Source organism: Microtus ochrogaster, chromosome 16 (assembly GCF_000317375.1).
Source record: "Microtus ochrogaster isolate Prairie Vole_2 chromosome 16, MicOch1.0, whole genome shotgun sequence".
NCBI lineage: Eukaryota > Metazoa > Chordata > Mammalia > Rodentia > Cricetidae > Microtus > Microtus ochrogaster.
In genome coordinates this window covers 52,310,939-52,331,604 of record NC_022018.1, presented here as the reverse complement: position 1 = coordinate 52,331,604, position 20,666 = coordinate 52,310,939, and the positions used below count along the sequence as shown (strand labels likewise).

General features: G+C 49.4%; 1 protein-coding gene across 1 annotated transcript in view; it reads left to right on the top strand.

Annotated features, from left to right (window-relative positions):
- Phf2 (PHD finger protein 2) overlaps positions 1 to 6,358 on the top strand; it is a 33,017-nt gene extending 26,659 nt beyond the window's left edge. Inside the window, exons 17-21 of the mRNA XM_005355158.3 lie at positions 420 to 691; positions 2,118 to 2,213; positions 2,687 to 2,796; positions 3,365 to 3,752; positions 4,432 to 6,358. Of these exons, the coding sequence (XP_005355215.1) occupies positions 420 to 691; positions 2,118 to 2,213; positions 2,687 to 2,796; positions 3,365 to 3,752; positions 4,432 to 4,520 (955 nt within the window). The 3' untranslated portion in view covers positions 4,521 to 6,358. The remainder of the gene's footprint in view (positions 1 to 419; positions 692 to 2,117; positions 2,214 to 2,686; positions 2,797 to 3,364; positions 3,753 to 4,431) is intronic.
- The last annotated feature ends 14,308 nt before the right edge of the window (positions 6,359 to 20,666 follow it).

Genomic DNA, 20,666 nt, shown 5'->3' with positions numbered 1-20,666 from the left:
TGTGTGCAGGTGTAGATGAGGGTGCAGGTGTAGATGAAAAGACATAGGCAGCTGAACCTCTGGCCAACTCAAGTTGTAAGAACCATTGGGTGACGGTGTGAGATCTGATCCAATCCATCTGCGCTCTATGCGTTTTCTTGTGACCCATGTCTATTCCTTTCCCAGAGTGTGGCTGAGAGTACAGAAGGGCCGGCCAGGCCTTCCCACTGCTAAGTCACCAGTCCGTGCACACCGCTCTCTGTCATCTGTTGGTTGTCCAGGCCAGGTGTGTGTGCAGCCCTGGGCTTTGGGCTGCAGTTACAGCACCTTGAACTACAAATTGTGGATTGTGGGCTATGAGCTCTAGTCTAAGATCCAAATGTCCTGGGCTGTGGGCCAAGGGCCATGGCTGAGTGCCTGTTGTCTCTCTGTGTCCCCAGCCAGCCCCCTGCCTCCCCCAGCACACAGGAAGCCATTCAGGGAATGCTGTCCATGGCCAACCTGCAGGCCTCTGACTCCTGCCTGCAGACCACATGGGGCACTGGCCAGGCCAAGGGTGGTTCACTGGCAGCCCATGGTGCCCGGAAGAATGGTGGTGGCAGCAAAGGCACAAGCAAGCGCCTGCTGAAGAGGACTGCCAAGAACAGTGTGGATCTGGAGGACTACGAGGAGCAGGACCACCTGGATGCCTGCTTCAAGGACTCAGACTATGGTGAGTGTGGCTGCAGGCCAGGGCCTCTGCCTGTAGGGAGCAGCACTGGCCAGGAACAGATCAAGGAGGTTCATGGTACATATAGTCCAGACTGTAAAATTCATCTTGGACTGGAGTGTGGTGGTGCATGCCTTTAATACTAGCACTCTGGAGACACAGACAAGGAGGATCTCTGTGTTCTGGGCCACCCTGGTCTATAAAGTGAATTCCAAGGCTAACCAAGGCTACACAGTAAGACCCTGTCTCAAATAAAACAAAACACGATCCTTTGGTGGCCTGGGTAACTAAAGCCATGGTCCGTTTCAGAATGTCTTCCCATGAGGAAACTCTGTCCCCATCCACAGTTCACCCCTCCCCCAGCCCTGACCGCTTGTCGTGTTCTTCAGGTCTTTGAGGATTTGTTCAAGATCCATTATCTAAATGAGTCATATAACATGTGACCTTTTGTGGGTCTGTCCATACTGTGGCATGTGCCAGAATTTCCTTCCTTTTTCAGGCTGAGTAATATTCTTTCCTGTGTGTAGGAAGTGTACCGTAAGTCCTTGCATGCATTCATCCCTGGGCCCTTGGCCTCTTCTTTTGGCTGCTGGGAACATGTACAGGTTCCTCGGTTCCTTTGCCGTGTTTCTGAGAGGGCCCTGCTGGGTCATAGGTCACTGTGTATTTAGCTCTCTGAGGCCTTGGCTGACAAGTGTCCATTCAACTGAACATTTTGCAGTGACAGAGCTTTGGGGTCATTGTACCCACCCTGCCTGTAAGATGGAGAAACTTAGGCCCAAGGATGACCCTGCAGAAACCAGCAAAGCTCTGGCCTTCTGCCGTGGACACAGTCACCAGGCTGCCTACCAGCATAATCTGCCTGACTTAGGCACCTGATTTCTTCTTCACCCTACCTCAGGGAACATTCCATCAGTGTTGCTGGTCCAGGCTCCTTATCTACAGGGCTAACATGGGTTTAGTCCAGTGTCATTCTGGTGGACCCACAGTGCAGGGGTCACTACAGGGTGGGGGGGGAGGTCCCTGAGCCAGGAATGCTCCAATGACCATGTACGCTACTAGGCAGGCACCTTCTTCCAGTTTGCTAGGAGGGTCTCAGGGCTTCAGACGGTGGAATTAGCCCAGTTGCCTCCGTTTCTCACTCCCCACTGTAGCGTGTCTCGGGCTCCTGAGGGAGCTGAGGAGAGTGACTGAGGCACCAGGCACCAGGCCAGCCTGGGGTGGGTGTGGCTGGCAGCCTGTACACACACTCCTGCCAAGTGTAGGTGCCCTTACTGTGCAGTTCCAATTGTACAGCAAGTCTGAGAACCTAAGGACAGATCTGGGGCCACCACTCAGGAAGGTCCCTGAGCCACTGCAGCACCTCCCCCCCCCCAGCCCTGGCTGTACCCAACCACTCAGGGGCCTGCTTTCCCATTGCCTCCTTCAGTTTACCCGTCACTGGAGTCTGACGAAGATAATCCTGTCTTCAAGTCCCGGTCAAAGAAGAGGAAAGGTTCAGACGATGCCCCCTACAGCCCCACAGGTAGAGCTGGGCTGGGGACCTGATATGTGGACGTAGGTGTGGCTCTAGACATGCCCAGAGGAGATTGATCAGCTCCCCATAGGGCCCCAACTGGGGCTCTGCTTTGTGTATTGGGACCTCTGAGCATAGACCTTACTTTAGATCCTTCTCACTTGGTCCCCTCCTTTCCAGAGTGCTGGGTTAGAAGATCTAGGAGGGGCACCAGACACATGCTGGGGTGGTGGGTGGGATCAGGCATCTCCACCTTTCAAGGTTCCCTGCCTACCTAGCTTCCCCTGCCCGGTTTGCTGGGCCTTCCATACTGCCTCATAGATTCCTCAGCATGGCCCAACCTGGGGAGAGCAGATGAGATCTGACTTCCCATGCAGACAATTAGATATTTGTGGTCCCCCAGACTCAGAGATGGTCTGGGGTGAATGACCACCACTTCCAGCACCTGACTAACTGGTTTGCATTTTCCATGTCTTCCACAGCCAGAGTCGGCCCATCGGTGCCAAGACAGGACAGGCCTGTGCGTGAGGGGACCAGAGTGGCCTCTATAGAGACTGGACTAGCAGCTGCTGCAGCCAAGCTGTCCCAGCAGGTGAGAAGACTGACTTTCCCGACAAGAGCAAGTCTCCATTGTGTGAAGTTAGGCCTACCTCCAGACACCTCAACCACTGCCCGCTTGTGCAGACTGCCAGGGCTAGGGACTGGCAGGCAGGAGAGTGGCTCCAGATTCCAAGGAGGTACAGGGGAGCCAGGAAAACAGCCCCATGCCCCTTACTCCAGACAGGCACTTCTCACTAACAGCATGATTACTCTCGGTGCCCAGGATGCCTTCACTGAGTACCTCTGGGGACTCCTCCCATCCCAAGGGTCCTGGCACTTAAGTGGTACCCACAGGCAGGAGCTGGGGCACCTCCACCTGCTCCTCTCATCTACTCTGATGGGTCATCTGTTGGCAGAACTCACAGTGGGCTCACATGGGCCAGTCTTTCTGCCGTAGGCTCGGTGGGAGAGCCCCCCCAGCCCACTCCTCTGTGCTCCCTGCCTGGCGGAGCTCTGAGCCCCTTGAAGCCTGCATCTGGGTGGAGGCTGAGCTGACTGTGCCCCACCGTGATGTGTCTGGGGCAGATGATGGGTAGCACACCTCCACACTTTATTCTTAGGAGGAGCAGAAAAACAGGAAGAAGAAGAACAGCAAAAGGAAGCCGACTCCTAACACTGCCTCCCCCTCCATCTCCACCTCCGCCTCCGCCTCCACGGGTACCACCTCGGCCTCCACCACCCCAGCCTCCACCACTCCGGCCTCCACCACCCCAGCCTCCACCACCCCGGCCTCCACCAGCACAGCCAGCAGCCAGGCCTCACAGGAGGGCAGCTCACCTGAGCCCCTACCTGAATCACACAGCAGTAGCCTGGCTGATCACGAATACACAGCAGCCGGCACGTTCGCAGGGGCCCAGGCTGGCCGTGCCTCCCAGCCCATGGCCCCTGGAGTCTTTCTCACACAGAGGCGGCCTTCTGCATCATCCCCCAACAACACTGCTGCCAAAGGTACCCCTTTTGCCCTGTCTGCCCCTGCCCTTAGGAAGCACACTGCAAGGGGGATTCTGCCCTCCAGGCGGCAGGTCCTGGGCATCTGAGACAGTTGTGTCCATGCATCTGCATGGCCCCCGCCCTTCACACAATTGTTTGCTGCTCAGTCATGTGACACAGATAGTCTGAAGTCAGGAGATAAGGCCTGAACAGGGCTTATTGATTGCAAACTTCAGGAATCGACCTCAGCTCAGGGCTCTGACAGGCATGTGATCAGCGTTTGCCACAGGTGAAGCTGGGTGTGATATAAGCCAGGCTGGTCGGTTGAGCCCCTCTATGGCTTAGTGTCATACCAGCCAGGCCTTGTGGCACCCTGTAGTCTCCCTCATCCTGCTTACCCACACCCCAGCCTGGGTCTAGTGGCCACAGTTTGGTGGCTCTTGAGATGGCCCTGTTGCCGAGGGTGGGGCCAGGGCGGCCTCACATCCTAGTCATGCCATCCTGAACCAAGTCTAGGATGCTGTCTGTACCTCCTAGTGTTTGGCTCCATGAGGGACTTCTGAGCCCAGGGCTCAGCCTAGCTGACTGATTTTATAGAGGTGGGTGGGGCTTAGGGGGCCTGTGGGAGCCCATCCTGCTCTACCTGTCACTCTTGACTTCTTTCAAAAAAAAAAAAAATCTCTCCTCACCTCTGTAGGAAAACGTACAAAAAAGGGCATGGCCACCGCCAAGCAAAGGCTTGGAAAGATCTTGAAGATCCATCGGAATGGGAAACTACTCCTCTAAGGCTTGGAAAGCCAGGATCCTTCTGCTCTGCTCAGGACCCCCGGAGCCCCGCTACATCAGCCCCTCCCAGGAGGGTGGCTGTGCTGCCTGGCCCAGGGAGGGCCTTGCCTCCTCCCAGCCACCTCTCCCCAACACGAGCATCTGTCCCTTGAGCAGGTGGAGCGAGCGGAGCATGGCCGTCCCTTGTGAACACGGACATCCTTTCTCAAGTTGCTTAGAGTGACCAGTTCCTGAAGGTGGCCCTGCCAACTTAAGGACCATTCCGGTTTCAGGACAGCCTCCAGGCACCCCACCAGAGACTGGTGACCTCTACGGTTCTGCTTGGGAGCATGAGGCCTTCAAGGAAGGTGCAGTGAGCCACGCTCACCAGCCCGAGTCCGAGCTGGCCCCAGGCTGGCAGCCTCCAAAGGCATAAAACAAGGCAAAGGACACAGAGAAAGAGAAGAGCTGTGGGGTAGCGAATGTCTCCTCCCTCCTCTTCCTGAGTGAGTCTTACAGCACTTGGCCAGTGAGGAGAGGTTGCCCCAGCTCCCTGGCTGGCAGGTAGCAGGCTAGATAGCGGGTGTCGCACCCCAGATGCCTGCAGACATGTGGGGTTGTCAGGACCCACAGTTAGGTTGGTGTGTTAGTGGGTGGAGGAGCCACTGTGGGGTCACAGGGGAAGGGTGACAGCTCAGCCACGTCTTAGGGTCCAGGGGACCCAGGCTAAGCCACGTGGAGGGGCCTCACTCTAGAACAGCACTTCTAGGCCGAGGCACCCTGCCCTAAGTGGGCAGACAGGTGGGCAGGGCCACAGGGCTGGAGCCAGCATGGCAGCGCTTGTCTGAACCCCTGGGTGGCATCATGAGCATGGGCCATCCCAGGTGGCGTGTCCACCCATCGACACAGAGGGGCTGGGTTTGTTTCTCAGGCAATCCTGTATTTTCATTTTAGATGTATTTCCGGAAGCATATTTTTCATAGAATGTAGCGTGTAAATAGCTTTTTAAATGACTTCTTTTTTATAAGAGCAAAAGTATCTCTAGGAATTTCTTTCTATAGAGTCCTTCATTAACCTTTATACGAGTTTTTGCTCCCCCACCCCGGCTTTGATGGACGGCTGGGTTCTGACTCCACCCCCTTTTCTTTCTTTCCTTTCCTTTTGTTACTCTTCTTATTTTCCTCTTAGAAACTAAGGTATTGCCTGAAAAACAACGGCGCCTGCGCAGCCTTACACTCTGTCTCTCAGAGCGGATAGTACAGATCCCTTCCCACACGCCCTGCAGCCGCGTCTCCAGTCTTACACCAGCTCTTCGCTCTCCTTCGTGTGTGATGGGGGTCGGGGATGCAGTTCTTTTACTAGCACCTTGTGAAGTATTTGTGTTTCGTGATGCTGTAATTTATTAATGTTTGTAGCTTTTTATATTTGTACATTTCTTAAGAGGTTTGTTTCTACACCCGTTACCTGGATGTGTTGTCCATGAGGAGATGCAGCTTGGCGGAGGCCTTATCCACTCCCACTTGACCTGTTTGGAGGGACGCCGTCCCCAGGGCCCGGGGCTGGGAGAGGGGCATCTCGCGGGCCCCAGGCTTACTCAGAACTGGTGTTTTTAAAGTTTCCTTGACCCCGTCCTTGTGAACATTTCTATAATCTTAACCCGGGCATCAAGCTGTTCTCTCTCCTTCTCTTTTTAATTTTATTATTATTTTGGCGACATGTACATTTCTAACAAAGTTTATCGTGGCTATTAAAGTGTTCTATTTCCCAGTTCATATTACTCTTGTATCGAGTCCATGAGGTCTAAGGCAACTTAGACCAAAGTTTTAAAAAAGTAAAAATATTTCAGGTTTTGTACAGAACCATGTCTTTGTCATACTTGCTTCCTTCCCATACCCTTCTGTCACCTGTGGGACTTGTGGGGATGGGGCCAGCTCCCCTGCCTGGGCTGTGGGTGCAGCACTCCCCAGGGAGAGCCTCAGGCTGGACTCCAAAGCCACCATGCCACTCAAATGTCAAGCAGGAGTATCCATTCAGAAGAGCTCCTGGGGTCCCAAGGGTGGCAGCCTGAGGCCCTAGTCCTATAGCCCAGCCAGGGCCCAGTGCGAAGGCCTCCAATCCTCCCAGTATGTGAGGCGCCTCGACTCCCGTGGGCTCTGGCTAGGTGCATCCCTGGGGTGCATCTTTTGGCCCCCATTGATGTTATTTGCAGCCAGCCAACAGCAGCTGCCTTTCCCATTCTCTGCAATGTCATCACAGAGTGGCCATCGTGGAGGCCAGGTGACTGAGAGACGAGGCTCCTTCTGTTTGGGGAGGACGCTGATGGCAGCAGGTGAACAAGAACAGGTGTGAGTCTCTCAGACCACACCTCAACTGTGTGAGAAAGAAGGTCCAGTGACAGGAAGTGACTCTGCCCTCTGAGCAAGACCCTGTGCCCTCCCAGCCCCATGTGCTCCTGGGTTTCTATTTTCTTCATAAGGAACTGGAGGCCAGTGTGTAGCCAAAGTCATCCAGATACAAGGAGATAGCGCGAGACTCTATCAGTGCCCTAAGCCAGCCTGGAAACACTTGCCCAGGGGATGGATATGGACTGGTGGCTGGGATTCCTTGTGCCTATTGACATGTAACATATCACGTGACCTTGGGTGGGCCCCTTTTCTTTAAGCCTTGTGTTCTCTGGTGCCTGCTGGATGCTCAGAAGAGAGGCTCCAACCTGAGCTGTGGCTGCGTCAGTCCCGGGTGGGGTGGGAGGGGCCACACAACCTTTTTGTCCCTGGGTGGGGTAGGGTGCTACGCAACCCTTTCCAGGGGGGTGGGTCTCAGTGTTGCCACTAGGTGGCACCTCGGGCTCGTGCTGAGCTACAAGCTTCAGGCACCTCTCATGCTCTCAACCCCAATGAGCCGTGGGGTGGTCTGATGACCCTTCACCCCAGAGATTGCCCCCACCTCATCCCTGAAGGTAGGAGTCAGCACTCAGCCCTGGTGCCTCCGTGCAGCCACACCCCATGGCCAACATCTGGGCCTCACGCCACCCTCAAGTTGACAAGCTTGGAGCCCAGGATACCCGCAGCAGGTGGCCGTGAGGGCTGTCAGGGAGCTGAGGATCCTGGGTCTGGGAAGAACTTCCCAACGCCATCCAGTGTTTCCCAGGGCCTGGCTGCAATCCATGCCCCCTTCCAGCCAGCTGGCTTTTGCTGTGTGCCAGGCAGGCTGTATATCTGTGGCCAAAGAACACGGGAAGAACCCACGAGGCCCAGCTCCTTCACTCTGAATCACTGGCTTTTGTGAGTTGCCAGGAAGAGTCCCAGTGCAGCTCCGTTGGAGATGACACTTCCCTGTCAACCAGACCTCAGGCTGCTCAGACAGAACCATGGACCAAAATGAGGGACCAAAATGCTAGATCTGAGCAGGCCCCAGGGAGCCCACATTGAGGATTTTGGAGTTGGCCCCAAGTAAGCAGAGGGAGCATAGGAGAGCCGCTTTCTCAGCCCTGCCCCTGGCGTGTTCTCATCTTCTCTATGCATGGCAGGGAGATCAGCAAGACAGTGACCCGGTTTACCCCTGTGTGCCCTGCTTATTTTGATACCTAGGTCCTTTGTCCTGAACCTGTTGGCAGAAATAGATCTAATTGGGAGCCCGTGGGGGTAATGCTCAGAATGAACACCAGGGGGCAGGGCAGGGCTGGGAACAGGCCAGTGACTGGCAGTTACTTCTCCCCTAGGGCATAAAACAAAGTTACCCGAGCTGGGGAAGGAGACAAGAAAAATGACATCAATTCGGTCAGTAGCTGCCTTAAGCACAAGTGTCAAGACCATGTCTTATACACATGACACAACCACTCTGAAAAAAGGGGAAACTGAGGCACAGTGTCTCACAGCTGCTAGTGCAGACGTTAAAAGTGAAGCCTAATCAGTTCCACGACTCTTGGGTTTCTACTCTGTTGCAGATGGTGCCCAGGAGGGCAGCTCTCAAAGTTTCCCTGAGCCCTAGGCCCCTGCAAGGATCTCGGCCACCACCCTCCACTACTCCCTTTTCTGTCCCCAGGCTGACCTGGGTCTGCATCCACCCTAGACTGCTGTGCCCTAAACAATGGTTCCACTTCACAGACGGGGACACTAAGGCAGGGCAGGACTGGGATAGATGGCCATTAAGGGTTCATGGCACTGGACACTGGTTCCATAGGAGAGTTGAGAGGCCTACTGTCAAGGTTTACTATAACCCTCTGAGAAGGTGGCACAAGAACTTGGAGTAAGTCACAGGGTATCGGGGCTGAAAGCCATACCTTTCCAAAGTGGCCCTGTAGCTGGTGTGGTCATATTTCCCATGTGTCTGCTGTGTACTAGACAGGGCCCCCATACTTTCTTGTGACTTACTTGGCTCTTAAGCCTAGGTCCACAGAAGGGGCAACTGGGAACGTGCCAGGCTGTCTGGACTTGAAGGTCTTCCTGAGGAGGTGTCTTGAGCACACAGAGCACTGAGATCCCAGGGAGAGACTGCTGATCTAAGGGGACAGACTATGCACAGGTCCTGGGGGAGGATCACGTTGGTTGAAGAGGAGCTGGGAGGTAAGGATGACAGACAGAGGGAAGTGCCATCTTTCCCAGACCTTGGCAAGCCCTCAACCACTCTGGCTATGGAGGCTCAGCTCTGTCATCTGCAGAGTGGGGAGAGTGACTCTCGCATCCCTTGGAGGAACTCTAGGCTAACTTCTCCCCTCCAGACTCCTGGAGGAAGTAATTCTGCCCAGAGGACCTGGCTTCCTGGGGAACTCTGGGCAGGGCCATTTCCCTCTCCTGGCTGATTCTTGCATTGCTTTCCTGATGGAAGGGCATTGCCAGTTGCAAGAGAAGGAAGCAATGTGTTCCTTCCTTCCTGTGGCCAGGCCTACCTCTCAAGCCTTGCTTGCTGGTCCTGAGACGGAAGGTCAGGTGGAGGCTGCCTGGCAATGTCAGGCAACCTTGAACCCCTGTGACCAGAGCCTCCTGGAATGTTCTCTTGACTCGATGCTTAACACTTAGTGTTCCCCGGTCTTGGCATCCTTATAATATAGACTTTGTCACATTTTGCAATTCACACTCTTTCTGTGCCCAGAACCGCCCTCCCTGCCCCCGCCACAGGCTCTATTGCGAGGTTGGACATGCTGGGCAGTGTTGTCCACTGTGGAGGGAGGGAAGGCCATGGGAGGAGAGTGGGCCAGTCTGTCTGCAGCCTGACAGATGGTAGCCTCTCTCCTGAGCCGCCCACCGCCCAGTCTGGGTCCAGTCGGCCTCCTCCTCATCCAACTCCCCGCCCCAACCCGGGATGCCACCTCGGCAGAAAAATGATGCAGTTCCATTAACATCTGACACGGATTTGCCGGCCCCAAACAGACGAGTGTGGTGTAAACACCCGGCGCTGGGCCCTAGCCCGGCCTCTACATGATCCCAGTAATTAATTGTCCTCCGTTGGCCGGGCCACACTAGGCCCCTTGATGCAGCCTGAGTAGTTTCCAAATCAGAATCCGGCCCTGCCCCTGTGCGTGGTGTTTACCAAACAGCGGATGTACTGGGGGTGGCAGGAAGGAGCAGAAAGAGGGGGTGAGTCCTGCTTCTGGTACTGATGTCAGGGTGGGGTCCTTTGCCTTCCCTAACCCAGTGACTGGGGACCTTAGTTTTCTCTTTGTAAAATGGGGCAATAGTGCCATTCTCCCAACGTGACTGAATTTGAGCCAAGTGCAATAGGGTCTGAGTGTTAGTGCCCCCCCATGGCCGAATTCTGGGGCTACCTAGCCTTGAGTGGGAGAGGATAGGCTGTGTCACACAGGAGACCAGAGGCACTTTCTTCCATGTTGGTTGATTTAATAAGCACACAGGCCACCTAGATATGGTTCCAACTGTCTTTATTTTATTTTTCTTTTTGTCACAGAGAGACAGTTCTTTCTGTGCAGTGTCCAGTAGTAATAGGCCAATATTTTCTCTTTTATGTGTGTCTTTTCTTATGAGACAGAGTCTCTGATAGCCCAGGCTGGCTTCAAACTCTCTATGTAACTGAGGCTAGCCTTGATTTTCCTGTACCCATCTCCTGCGTGCTGGGTTTACAGGCATGTGCCACCACACTGCTTTAATGTGGTACCCAGGGTGCTGTGTGTGATGGGCAAGCACCCTCCCATCCTGAGCCTCATGCACACCCGGGGACTCTTATGCAAACATTTAGAGTCCCCTGGGCAGTGGGATTGGTTCCAGGGTGCAGCTGGCCCTGGCTTGGGGAGCATCAGAGTTTCCTTCCTCCTTTGGCAGTTGAGGAGAACAGCATGCCCCCTTTTTTTCTAGAGCCCCTCAGGATCTCTGACCACTTGGGAGGAGTTCCTACTGACTGTGACCTGGGAACAGTCATGTTTCCCCGGGACACCACCCGGATTACAGCGATAAGCTACGTCTTCTCTATGCCAGCTCCTGGAAAGGTCGTACGGAGCGGCCTCGGTCCTTAAGCTGGTCAGCAGCCATCCATTTCACCCAAAAGTTGGGGAGACAAACTTTGCTTCCTTGCTCTAAGCTGCCCGGCTCTACCTTCTGGACACAGTGCAGTTCACGGCTGAGTGTTGGCACGCCCTATCCACATTTGGGATCTATGTTGTGTGTCATACCAGTATCACAGGGGGCCTGGTAGCCCAATGGGAGAGCGGCTCCTGCCATGGAATTGTCATCATAACTGTCTAGGGGGTTAGGGTTGTCTGTGATAGCAACCTGCCAGGGCAGGTGGCTAGCTCCTGTTCAGAGGGAGCAGCTAGGGCTGGGGTGCATAGGCAGGTGACATTTCTGGGCTTTATTCTTTTGTATTTTCCCTCTGGGTTTGTTTGTTTATTTTTGTAGTAAACTCTGTATCATTTAGTTGTCTCCATGGCTCCGCGTGATGAAATCCTTTGCCCTTTCCTCGGATGGGCAGACTGTGAGATAATTCTGAAAGCTGTCCAGGACTTCAGGCCATGTCCTCCTGATTCAGAGAGAAGGGGCCCTGTGCAGAGACCGCACCCCCAGCAAGGATCCTCTTCTGTCTGGGTCGCACTGCCTTGTCATCCCTATGTTCAGCTTCAAAACACAGTCTCTTCTGGCCACCTTCAGCTCAACCTGTTAACAGGGTCCTAACGTTTTGCTCCCCGACCTTCTCAACTCCCACAGCCAAGCAGGGAATGACATCCTTGGGGTGATCAAGCGTTGTGGAATAGAATATTTGTTTAACTATGAAAAGATGTGTTGCATTTGTTTGTGTTACAGAATAATTGTTTAACTATATAAAGATGCATTGCTGTTTCACATTGCGTGATTGATCTAATAAAAAAGCTGAACAGCCAACAGCTAGGCAGAGGAGAGACAGGTGGGGCTGATGGGCAGAGAGAAAAAGGAAGCCACAGCCAGCCAGCCATGGGGGAAGCAGGCAGGAAAGCAGGATGGATAGTGTAGAGATGAGGTAAACGAGCCTCAGGGCAGCACATAGATGAACAGAAATGGGTTAATTTAAGTTAAAAAGGAGCTGGCTAGAAACAAGCCTAAGAGAAAGCCAAGCATCCATAATTAACAATAAGTCTCTGTGTCATTTGAGGGCTGGTGGTCCAGGAAAGCCTGCTACAGTCAAGCAAGCCTCCCCATGGCCCATTTGTCTCAGAAGACAGTCTGAATACTTGACCTCTATCCTATGGTTGGGAGCCATGCTGGGGACAATTAGTTTATGGAGGTCTGAGTGATCAGGCCCCTGGAGGAGACAGAGTGAAATAGTAGTGGTTTTCAGAAGAGGACTCTCTGAGTGGGTGTTACAAAGAGAGATGGTGGCCTGCTTCGGGAAGGAAAGCGATTGCAAGCAAGAGACTATGGTATACAGACAGGGGAGAAGTGGGGACATGGGGGGACAATGGTCGGGTATGTAAGCCAGCGTTAGTGACACTGGGAGCTTGAATAGGTTCTGGGGCAGGGAAGAGTAGGCTGTGCTGAGCCCAACCAGCCAGATTAAGACAGACAGCATCCGGGTGGCCCTGCTGGGGTCTGGGGTTATCACTGCTTCCTCCTGTGAGGGCCGGGTGATTCATGGGCTTTGAGCACCAGACAGGTGGTCAGGGGCCTGGTCGGAAGGCAGGTCAAGTTGCTTGCACCTTTGTTAAAGCAAACCAGGGCCTCCCAGAAGCCCAGAAGGGAGAGGCTAAAGTCTGGCATTGCCAGAGCACCTATGTCGCACCAGTACTCCGTTCCACACTCAGCCCAAGGTGTCACTCATTACCTCCTGAATAGTCTGCCTCACCCTGAACTTGGCTGGGCCCAGTGAGATGGAGTCGTCTTTCTGGGAAACCCAGGGTGGGGATGTACAAATCAAGGAATCTGGTTCTGTCAGCTTCTGTCCCTAGTTCCTACCCCACTGGTCATACCGGGGTCAAAAGTGACATGAATCTGTTCACTGCCCTTCCCATCCATCCTAATAGCAATTGTGTCTGGGACCTGTGGGAGCGTAATGTCTCCTCTGGATGGGAGCCCATGGAGCTCAGGTCCTGGGAGCTGTGAGTCGGGCAGACTGAAACATGTGGCTCTCTGAGAAGTGCGTGCCTCCAGAAGTAGAAACTAGGAAGGAGAGAAAGCTCCAAAGATCAGGGAGGAGGAAGGTGGCCACAGGTCCAAAGCTGTGTCCAAGGTCGGGCCATGGAGAGGACAGGATGAGCAGTCCTCCTAGAAACCTCCGAGAACTTAGGAAAGATGCTGAGCTAGAGAAGTGGGTGCTTGGAAAGTGAACCCCACCCTTCTGCAAGGTCATCACTCCAGGCCCCAAGGGTGGAGATGCTCAAACCAGTGCAGTTGGTACCAAAGATGTAGCTAACGGGACTGAAGGTAGAAGTTGAAAATTTTTACTTAATTTTAATTACTTTGCTTTAAATTTAAACGGCAGAATAAGATTCAGTGAAATAGAAGATAGAAAAACAATAGGGGAAAAAATCCGTGAAACCAAAAATTGATATTTAAGATCAATAACATCAGTATACCACTCCCTAGAAAAGACAAAACAAACAAACAAACAAAAGACAACACGAACAAAACAAAACAAAAAACCCAGAGAGGATGCACATGACAAATGCCTCAGACTGAAGCTTGGCTGTAGGGGTTGTTGACTCAGCAGGTTTAATCAGCCTGGAAATAGCAACAGGATCGAAAGGACGGCTCAGTGGTTAAGAGCCCTTCTTGCAGAGGACCTCAGGTCAGTCCCCAGCACCCATGTCAGGTGTCTCACAACCCCCTGTTACTCAAGCTCTGTGGGGGATCTGATGCTCTTTTCTGGCCTTCATGGCCACCTATTCACACACACACACACACACACACACACACACACACACACACACACAGAGACGGGGCACACATGCATACACACACAAAAAAATGAACAAAGTACTTTAAAAATGAAAATAGCGGCCGGGCGGTGGTGGCACACGCCTTTAATCCCAGCACTCGGGAGGCAGAGGCAGGCGGATCTCTGTGAGTTCGAGACCAGCCTGGTTTACAAGAGCTAGTGCCAGGACAGGCTCCAAAGCTACAGAGAAACCCTGTCTCGAAAAACTAAAAAAAAAAAAGAAAAGAAAATAGCAACAAATGCAGAGCTTGGGATGGTTTAGCTGGTAAGAGCACTTGCTTGCAAACATGAGGACCTAAGTTCAAATCCCCAGCACCCACTACAAATCTAGGTGTAGCCACCCACACCTTCAACTCCAAGGCTGTGGGAAGTGGAGGCAGGAGGACCGCTGGAACTTGCTGACTTCTAGCTTAGCTCTAGGTTTAGAGAGAGATTCTGTCTCAAGAGAATAGTGATGGAGAAGGATACACGATGCCTTCCTCTCGTCTCCACGCACTACACATATGCTCACAGACACGTGTATAAAGTAAAAAAATTAAAGAACTAAAAATAGCAACAGTGAAACATTATGATAAACTGAATTTGACCACTTGTCAACTTAGATGACTTGGGAAATTCCTTAAAAAATGAAAATGATTAAAAAAAAAGATAAAAAAAATGAAAATGATGAAAAAAATTTTAAAAAACCAAACCAAAAAACCAGAAAATTCAGTCATGTCTCTGCATATAAGAAATTTGCACTCATAGTTAAAAAAGCTATCTAACAAAGAAGTCTAGGCTCAGATGGCATCATTGGTGAAGTGCAGTGAACATTTTATGAGGATATATTCTAAATCTTTTTGTGAAAATAGAGGTGTATTCTCACTGTATTCTACATGGCTGGAGTTATTCTGGTCTCAGAAGTAGAATTAGACTGGGGAGATGTCTTATCAGGGAGTTTGCTGCAAGCTTGACCACCTGAGTTTAATTCCAGGGACCCACAAGTAGAAAGAGTTAGTGCTATGGGAGAATGCACTGGTGCACTGTAAAGATTTGTCACTTGCCTTGGTTTAATAAAACATTGGTTAAATAAAAGCCAGGCAGGAAAGTGTAGGTGGGGTAACCGGACTAGGAGAATTCTGGGAAGAGAAAAGGCAGAGAGAGAGGCAGTCACCAGCCAGATACGGAGGAAGCAAGATGAGAATGCCTTACTGAGAAAAGGTCCCAAGCTAAACATAGACAAGAATTCTGGGTGAATTTAAGTTGTAAAAGCTAGTTAATAATAAGCCTGAGCTAATAGGTCAAACAGTTTATAATTAATATAAGCCTCTATGTGTTTATTTGGGACTGAACTGCTGCGGAACTGGGCAGGACAGAAAGAAACTTCCATCTATAAGTTAGGTTGTCCACTGAGCTCCACACATGTGTCAGGGCACATGTACCTCTCCCCTCAAAAAAATAAATTTAATTAAAACAATGAAAACCATTCTTTGTGTATACAGACTCTCATAAAACAATAGAAAATAAAATCCAACCATGTGTAAAAGTCAGTATGTTATATTTCAAAAGAGCTAATCTCTAGAAGGCAAAGCTGATATAACCATCAAATCAATTCATTTCTCCATATTGGAAGAACAAAGAAGAAAAACATATGATCGAAACTGCTTGATAAAGTATATAGCCATGCAGCTCAATGGTTTCTCAAGCATAAAAATAGAAGGGGATGTGTTTGTCTTGATTGAGGCCATCTATGCATGCTGTTTCATGACAAGGAAAATAAATCTTTTCCCCTAAGAACAGAATTGAGGTAAGGATTCCACTCTCAACATTTTTATTCAGTGTTGTATTTTGCCAGTGCAATAAGACAAGAAAAATAAATCAAAGGCATACAGAAGTCATGACATCCACAGATGGCGTCATCATGTTCAAAGACTTTTCTTCTTAATTCTACAAAAGATCTTCTGGAACAACTCTGAGCAAAAAATACAGAGCATAAATCGGCTGTGTGTGTGCACGTGTGTGTGCAAGTGCATGCTTGTGCTCTCGTGCAAGTGTTTACTCAGATGGAAGATACGGCAAAGACCAGCATGTTGAGGTTGCAGGATGTAATATCAGCACCAATCGATTGACCATATTTCTTCATGGGAGCAACAGGTGTCTGGACACTAAAATGATACATATATTTCCACAAATATTGTTAGGAATACAAAACATGCTTATGAATCAATTCAGCAAGAATATTTGCAAACCTATAAGGTAAAACTATTATAAGCAATGAGAGGAGATTGCAAAGAATTTAAGCATGCCAAGAGATAAAACACATGCACTGATCGGAAGAGCCGACGCTTTTAAGATGTCTATTTCCCCTAAACCAATCCCATACATTTATTGTGATTCATTGGTGTGGGAAATACAAAGGATCTAGAACATTCAAAAGAGTTTTTTTTTTTTTTTAACAAAATAGAAGCACTGTGTAGTGGTTGATTTTCAAGACTGGATGTGATGTAAACTAAGTGAACAGAACCAAGCAGTAGCTGCCGACAGACAGAACTGAAGAGGACATCTAGAAATCAATCTGCACGGATTTTTCAAAAGAGGACCCTGGGAATGTGATATGAAAAACGAGAGGTTTTTTACAAATGAGATATTTGACTGGGGGTGGGGAGGAGAATTAACTTTGATTCTTTAAAAAAAATAATCAAGACTCATCTAAGTGTCTGAGTGTTTTTTCAGTATGTCTGTATGTATGTGCACCATCTGTGTGTTTGTTGCCCAACAGAAGAGGGTTCTAGAACCCCTAGAACTGGAGTTAGAGATGGTTGTGAGCTTCCACATAGGTGCCGGGAACCGAACCTGGGTTCTCTGCAAGAACAGCCAGTGCTCTTAACTGCTGAGCTATCTCTCCAGCCCCTAACTTTGATCTTAACTCATGCCTCCTTCAAGAATTAAGGCCAATGATACCAGAAAATGAAGTGAAATGTTAAAATAATGTATTTTCTCAAAGAGACAGTAGAAAATCTCTGTGTGTGGGTTAAATGTTAAGTTACAGGGTCCAGGGGTAGGTTGATCCCAAATTTCCTGAGGAACCTCCACACTGCTTTCCAAAGTGGTTGCACGAGTTTGCATTCCCACCAGCAATGGATGAGTGTACCCCTTTCTCCACACCCTCTCCAGCATAGGCTATCATTGGTGTTTTTCATTTTAGCCATTCTGACAGGTGTGAGATGGTATCTTAAAGTTGTCTTGATTTGCATTTCCCTGATCGCTAAGGAAGTTGAGCATGACCTTAGGTGTCTTTTGGCCATTTGAACTTCTTCTGTTGAGAATTCTCTGTTCAGCTCAGTGCCCCATTTTATAATTGGGTTGATTAGCCTTTTACGGTCTAGTTTCTTGAGGACTACTGAGAACTCAAGAACAATGGCAATGGGTTTTTGATCCTACTGCACATACTGGCTTTGGGGGAGCCTAGGCAGTTTGGATGCTCAACTTACTAAACCTGGATGGAGGTGGGCGGTCCTTGGACTTCCCACAGGTCAGGGAACCCTGATTGCTCTTCCAGCTGATGAGGGAGAGGGACTTGATCGGGGGAGGGGGAGGGAAATGGGAGGAGGTGGTGGGGAGGAGGCAGAAATCCTTGATAAATAAATAAATTTAAAAAAAATAAAAAAAATAAAAAAATGTTAAGTTACATACATACACACCAAACAAAAACAAAACATAAATTAAAAACTGGCAAACTGCGCTTCATCAAAATGAATAGAAAACCCCTTTGCCAAATCCTAACAAGAAAGTCTCAAAAGCAAATCCACAAAGGGCATAAACCTGAAGACTAGGGAGACCAGGGAAGTCTCTTACAGAACAACTGAAGAAATTGACATCAACAAGGAACACCAGAAGCAGCTTTGGAGAACTAAAGATAAAGATCTCAAAACCCCTCAGATTTCAATTGGCTGTTACTAGCAAGGAAGCATTAGTTCTCAAGGGAGGACAGACTTCTCTTAGGAAACCAGAACATTCAGGTAGAAGTGGCCCAACCATGTCTTTCAAGAAAAGCACTGACTGTGTGCAGGGAACCTATATGTTATGACTGAAAAGAGGATGAAGATGCCCTTGGCAGACTGACTATGACAAGCGTCACTCTACTGGGAGGGTTCAACAAACCTAAGGCTTTAAGTGCTAAGCAGCACAGCTTCAAAGCATGCAGAGCAAACTCTGATAAAGCAGGAAGAACAGACAGATTCACAAGTGTTTGGGACCTCGACACTAGACCCCCAGCAAGTGATGGAACACAGGCCGCCCGTCAAATAATCACAGAATACAGTTTTTCCCTTAAATAGCCATGTAACATTAAACAAGATTGACTATATTGTGGGCCATAAAACACATCTTAACAAATTAGAATAGAAACCACGCGGAAAGTGTTCTCTGACTAAATTGATTCAATTTAGAAATTATAAAGCAAAGTCAAAAGAAAATTTCCAAATGTATGGAAAATGACATTTCTGCAAAAAGAAACCAACTCACCATGAAAATTCAATAATAGCTGGGTATGGTGGTTCACACCATTGATCCTGGAGGCAGAGGCAGAAGCAGACAGATCTCTGTGAGTTCGAGGCCAATCTGGTCTACACAGAGAGTTCCAGGACAGCCAGGACTACACACTGAGACTCTATCTTAAAAAAGAAAAGAAAAAAAGAAAGAAAGAAAGAAAGAAAGAAAAAGAAAATAAGAAAATTCAATAATAAATGGAAATAAATAAAAAATAAAAGCATATTAAAAGATTTGAGACTTAGTTAAACGCATACTGAGGGAATTTAAATCATTGAACACTTATTTGACTCTTTTTTATAGCACTAGAGTTTAAACACAGAGCCTCTTACATTCCAGGCAGTCACTGGACCATGAATTACATCTTTAGCCAGAAAGTCCTACAGAAGAAATGAAAAAAGGCTTGCAAATTAATTCTACAAGCTTATGATGGAGAGAATGTTTGCCCTTCCATCCCAATCTGCTATCGCTGGAAAAATGTGGCAAACAATGAGTAATTAGCACAATTGTTTAAAAGCCAATCAATACAATTCATTTTTTGATCAGTTAATAGAGAAAAGTCCTATGAATTTATCAACTGGTGATAAAAGGTTTTTTGAAGAAATCCAGCTCCCATTCATGGGAAAGAAAACCTTCACAAATTAGGAGCAGAGAGAATACCATCAATTGGCTACAGGTTATATAGAGAGAGCCTACGGTTAATGGCGTGCTTGATGGTAAAAGGCTAGACTCTTGCACACACACAAATTGCAAAGGAAGAAATAAAAACTGCCCTTGTTTACAGATGAATACAGAGAATGTATAGAAAACCTAAGGAAACAAATAAAAACAAACCTCAAAGCAAACTTAGAGACCAAAAAAAATCAACACAGAAAAGTTGATGGGCGCTTGGTGATCCAAAGTGAACCAACGGCTCTGTTCACACCCAAAGAAAAGGAAGCAGGAACTCTAGGGTCCCAGTGTAAGACGGGTTGGGACTCCGAAATGGCAGTAGTCACAGAAAGCTGAGAGAGGAAATCAAAGACACTTTGAACAAACGGCGGCGAGGCATCTCACGTCCGTGGAGTGCAGAACCCTGGGGACAATGATAGCAACTTGATATAGAGACATAGCAGAATTTCCATTAAAATCTCAAGGCAATCCATTTAAATTTAGACACAAAAGCATAGGCCATCGAGCATTGTTATGTGTGGGATTGTCTTACCTAAAGCCTCTCACTGATTTCTTAACTTTCAGGACCTCAGGGTGTGATCTTATTTAGAGACAGCTTTACAGAGAAAGGAAATTCAAATGAGGTTATTAGGACAGGTCCTGACACACCCCACTGACACTTGGGGAAGCTTGGACACACACACACGTGCACACACACAGAGTGCCAGGTGAGCACAGAAAAGGCCATCTGCACATGTCACGGGGAGAAGCCTGGAGTGATCCTTTCCTCGCTGCTGTGAGAAGGAGCCAACCCTTCTAGAAGGAAACACGATTTGAACGTTAAGCCTCTAGAGTTGTGAAAACATTTCTGTTTCTTAAGCCACCTGTGTTGTGGTGCTGGGCTATGCCAGGGCCAGCAAACAAGACAGTTGGCCACAGCAATGTAGGACAAGGGGAACAGAGTGGGAGGAGTTACCTATGATCAACTTCAGAATTTCTGCACAGCTCCAGGGGTCAAGACATGTGACTTGTGAGACAGAAGAGAGGGTCCAGAGCGAGACCCTCATAAGCACAAGGAACGGCTGCTGACAGAAATGCAAAAATATTTCTAGGGAGGAAGGGTAGCATTTTCAACCAATGTTGGTACTCACGGGCGAAACGATGAGCCGAAATGATTCTTACACCTTAAAAAAAGATTCGCTTTTTAAATTCATGTGTGTGTTTATGTGTGTCTGCATGTACACACGTGAAGTTGGTTGACTGAGAGGCCAGACCGGGGTGTTGGATCCCTTGCAGCTGGAGTTGCCACACCACATAGGTGCTGGGAACTGAATTCAGGACATCTGCAAGAGCAGCAAGCGCTCTCAACTGCTGAGGCCTCTCTCAAGGAACCTAACTCTCACATCTTATTAAAAATTAAGTCTCGATTGGTAAAATGGGTCAGGGGAAAAAAGACACACACTGCCATGCCTGACCACCTGATTTCGGTTCCTAGAACCCACACGGTGAGAGGAGAGACTAGACGCCTCTCTGCAAGTCCTTCTCTGACCCCACATGTGCAAGCACACGCGTGCACTCGAATGAACTCAAAACAGGTCACAAGTGTAAAGAAATGTAAAGTATAAAACCCCACGG